The following is a 4,806-nucleotide window of genomic DNA, read 5'->3' as shown; positions in this document are numbered from 1 at the left end:
TATATATTTTTATAATATATATATTTCTTTAGTGTGACACTTATCAGTTCAGTTTATTTTGTTCAGAATTTTTAAGAAACTGCCCTAAAATCATTAGTCTGCATTGTTTTAGAAAAAACGTCTGTAATTGGTATCGGCTAGTACCTTAGGGAAAGTACTTGTACTTGGTCTTGAAAAAATGGTATTGGGACATCCCTAGTTTCCAGCTTTTAAAATTTCTCTGAAAAGGTATCCAGTGGTCTGCAAGACATTTGGCTCCTGTGACTTTGGAGGTCTTTTAAAAACATTTAGTTTCTTCAACTAACCCTATTATCAGATGCATAATAGGATGTGGAGGATTTCAGAGGTTTCCGCATGTGGATGTTTAGGTAAAAATCAAATGGTTTCACATCTCTTCTCTTTGGCTTTTCATCAGTTTCACAGCGTTTGTAAAAAAAGAAACCTGTACAGAGAGACTCTTCACATATGCTTGTCTCCTATTTAGGGGGCCTCTTGGCCTTGGAAGAAACAAAACAATTTCTATTTTGGTAGTTTCAGGTTTCACTTAGATGGCTGATCAAACCTCTGAAAAGGGTTAGAAAATGATCATCACTTCTCTGAGGGGAATTTGTTTTGAACTTCTAATAAATTCAGTCTAAGACATGACCTTTTTCCAAGAGAAAAGATGTTAAACGTTTCATTCTATAAGGCCTTTTATGTTTATAGGCTGACTTCAGTAGCTAGAATAGAGGCCAGGTCCCCTATGGGAATTCTGACTGCAACAATTTCACTAGTAATTCAGGTTCCTTATAGATAAAAATATGAATGTGTGAAAGAAAGCTGGCATGCTTGACAGAACAATTGAATTCCCATTCCCAAAGACTTAAAATGTCACTCTTGGCAGTAGAGCCTTTGCAAGGAATGACAGACTGTCTAGGGTACATCTAGAGCTGAAGAGCTTATCCTCAAAGCACCAGAAGTTTTCAGTAGTCTAAAAAAAATTCAGTCTGATGATAACGCTGTAGTTTTGATGATTTTTGTTTAGGCCAAAATTTACAGAACATGTCTTTTTCTGTAGCTCACATAATAGGTACAATTCGTACCCTAGCAGACTGAATATGAAATTATGTTTCTGTAGCTCTTTGTATTCATCTGCTATATTCCTTTAGTGCTATATATCGCTATTGCCTGAGGAAGGGAACCCTGCACACCATTAAACACCAGCTGATGTGGTAAATTTTACCAAGAACTTCATCAGAAGAAACATATGTGCTATTGACCAGCTTTACTCAGTTGATTGTTGCTTCCCATGCCTTTCACAGCAACCTTTTCCTTTGCCAGTGCTTGCACAACTGCTGGCAAATATGAACTGTTCCGCTTATAAACAAGTTTTCCGTACATAACCAGTGAACAAAAACTCTACTCCAGTCTGTCCCCAGAGACCCAGTTATTTCTGTTGTTGGTGCCACCATCTTCTGTTAACATGCTGCATTCATTTTGCCTCAATTTTCACAAGATTCCCCGTGCCCTTAGAGCTCGTACACCCTGAAAACATCTGTGAGCCACAACCATGCTTTACAGTGGGGCTGGTATTCTTGTCGCTATAGGCCTTGTTGACCCCTCTCCAAACATAGCGTTTATGCTTGTAACCATAAAGCTCTATTTAGGTCTCGCCATTACAAATTACTGTGTGCCAGAAGCTGTGAGGCATGTCAAGGTGTTGTTGGGCTTATTGTAACCGGGCTTTTTTGTTTACATCAGTTTGCACATCATTTGTCAGTTCAGTTTGCATCCATGTTTTACATGTCTGTAGTATGGTAAATTCCCATAATTTTTTGCTTTTCCCCCGCAATCAATTAAACTTCCCATGCTGTATTACGACATCAATCCCAAAAAACGGTTGTAACCTGAACTGATGTAAACATCAGTGCCGGTAAGTTAAAACAGAGAGCGGATCCATCTCAAATTGTGGACCTCAACTGACACTGATGTTTCCTGATGTAATCAGTCATCAGTTTTCATCCGCACTGCCATAGACATGTATTGTTGTATGTTTTTTATCTGCAAACGGAGGGCTGAAAACCTGACAACCTGAACGCACGTGTGAAAGGGGCCTGAATGTTGAATTGTATGTTCCGTTTATGTTCACCCTTATTCAAGAAGCTGTTTCTAGTTGAGAGCAGAGAAAGTGTAAGATTGAAAATTTGCCTTAATGTCTTGAAAACATTCATATATTCTACTTTTTTGTGCAGTCTCACATTTTGACTTCTGTTCCAGTACCATTAAAGAGTAATCTTATGTCCGCCTTATTTAACTTAAATACTGGATAGGTATGTAGAGCCAAAGGAAATCTCACCGCTCCAATTCTTTAGCCACCATCAGGACTCCCCAGGTGATGGTCAGCAAATCCAGTATAACAGTGAATAAAAGTGTATAAAGCAACAAATGCCCCCAAATGCAGTGCTGGCATTTGTTGCTTTATACACTTTTTTTATTCACTTTTATACTGGATTTGCTGTGAATTTCAATAAAGTCTGCAGTATTGGAATTCACTAGATAGGTATGGCTTGAATTTTATGTTTTGTATAACGATTCTCATTTTTTTTTTTGGGTGATTCAAGTGGAATCTTCAAAGCTTGTTTTTCAGTAGGAAGATTTTCTTTTATGTATACAAGCCTTAGGCCTTGTTCACACCAAATGCAGAGCACATCCGGTCAGGTTTCTGCACACGCACGCTAGTCTTTTAGACGTGTTTTTGATGCGTTCCGGGCTCTTTTTGGTTAAAAAAAAAAAATTACGTTTAAAATGGGCTTTCAGTGCGTTCCAGGCATTTGCATGTGTTTTTGATGTGTTCCAGAGCAGGTAAAATATTGCCTGCTGCAGTTTTTTCACCTGCTCTGGATCTGCTCTGCAACTGCACGCTGTGATGTGAACTGGAGCACAAAAAAATACCATTGGAATACATTGGACGCAGTTTTGATCCGGTCTGCAACTGATCTGCTCTGCACCTGCTACGCACTTGGTGTGAACAAGGCCTCAACTTTCATCTACAGTATTCCTTTGTCAGTCCTTCTCCACTCTACTTTTTAAAGTACAGTATATCTAAAGCCAAACATTTTCTTTCCATCTTAGATAGAGTGTGAGAGGGTTGAAACTGCTGCCTGGTTTGTTTGTTTTTTTGCCATCTGTGTCTTTTTAGGGAGATTTCCTGTTCTGTAGACTCAACAGGAAATGAGAGGATATCTGTCCAAACTCCCCTCTTAGACAGTTGTCACAGAAATAAGTGTCCTTTTTGAAAAACTTCCCCTCTATTTCTGTTCTCGTGGCAATTCAAAGTTGTGGATTTACTCTCTGTTTCATCCCTGGTTACATTGGTGATCTGGACAATTAAAGAAAGCAAATCTGTCTAAGGCCCCATTCACACTGAGCAACACTTACCTCGAGCGGGTTTCCAGCGCGGCCGGGATAACGAGCAACAGGCAACAATCACCGTTGGGCTGCATGCAAAAAGAGAAAAATCGTGCGACTTCCGCGGAAAAAAGGGTCCTGCGACAGCGACGAGCGATAGGCAACATGGAGCTGTAGAATAGAACAGCTCCATTGAAAATCATTGGATGGCAACTTCTCATGATATCGCTGGGCAAATGTGCGCGATATCGTGGCAGAAATCGCGCGTTTAAATGCTGAGTGTGAATGGGCACTAACAGGACAGATGGAAATTGAAACTGAACAAAAGAAAAGGCCTGCACTCTGAGAGTTTGATGAAAGACCTCAAAATTTACTTAGGTCTTAGTTGCAGAAATCGCATCATACAAAAAAGATCCTCATTCTCAAGGTTAAGAACCAACCAATTACAACCTGTATGACTTTAGATTTGCTGGGTCCATTGAAGAACAACAGAGCAGAATAAAGTATAAAGGGATACAGGGAACTCAGTATAAAACAACTCAATGTTAGCCCACACAATATGGGAATAAAGTATAAGTAATGCTGAACGCCATATGGGATGCAGCAATAACAGTTGATGAGTAAAGATAATGGCCATTTGGCAAGGAAAGTTTATGAATTGCACCTTTTTATCGGGATGGAGAGTGACGTGCATCCTGTGAGCTTGAAATCATCTCTTTTGCACAAAGATCTTTACAAAGCAAACAACTAGGAAGGGCCTCCTACTTACAAAAAAAAAGAAGCAAAAAACAAAATGAGATGCTTAAAACGATATCTAAGTATAAGCACAAAGAGAAGCACAAAGCAGCTGACCTAACAAGAAATAATGAAAAAAGTAAGAACCTGACAGTGATCCTGAGAGTGGTTTAACCCCTTACCACTCTATATCTAAAGGGAAAAACACTTTGCCTTTAAGTGTTAATATTCATTGTTGAAGTCAAAGTAAAATTCTTGTTTATATTTCTTTTTCAGAACCAAATGATGAAAGCGGAGCTAATGTAGATGCCTCCAAGATGTGGCGAGACGACCGTGAGCAGTTTAATATGATTGCCAGGCAGACGGTTCAGAAATCCTTGGGATTGTAAAAAGACTTGTCAGTATTGCTTATGAACAGAGTTTTCTCCATGTATTTCTGCCACACAGACACTTTCAAGCAATCCTTGTAATGCTGGGATCATTTACTTTTCTGCTTGTAAAATTAGGTTGTTGGATGTTTTTTTCATCATTACATTTGTTTCCAGTTACAGTGCACCATTATTGCACCTTTCTGTTGTATAAGAATCTCTTGGAACCATGGTATGCAAACTCCCTTACAGTGTTTATAAAATTTACATATATCTCTAAAATGTTTTGGAACATGGCTTATTTCTGGCTGAAGCT

The 4,806-nt window shown here is 39.0% G+C and overlaps 1 protein-coding gene across 2 annotated transcripts in view; it reads left to right on the top strand.

The window, feature by feature from the left end:
- Positions 1–4,514, top strand: part of UBE2G2 (ubiquitin conjugating enzyme E2 G2) — a 21,330-nt gene extending 16,816 nt beyond the window's left edge. For both annotated transcript variants that reach the window (XM_018553905.1, XM_018553903.1), the window contains exon 5: positions 4,399–4,514. In XM_018553905.1, the coding sequence (XP_018409407.1) occupies positions 4,399–4,511 (113 nt within the window). In that variant the 3' untranslated portion in view covers positions 4,512–4,514. The remainder of the gene's footprint in view (positions 1–4,398) is intronic.
- The last annotated feature ends 292 nt before the right edge of the window (positions 4,515–4,806 follow it).

Source organism: Nanorana parkeri, unplaced genomic scaffold, assembly GCF_000935625.1.
Source record: "Nanorana parkeri isolate BGI_ZX_2015 unplaced genomic scaffold, ASM93562v1 scaffold134, whole genome shotgun sequence".
Lineage (NCBI taxonomy): Eukaryota > Metazoa > Chordata > Amphibia > Anura > Dicroglossidae > Nanorana > Nanorana parkeri.
Note: the sequence above shows the minus strand (reverse complement) of the source record. Positions and strands in the feature narration are given on the sequence as shown.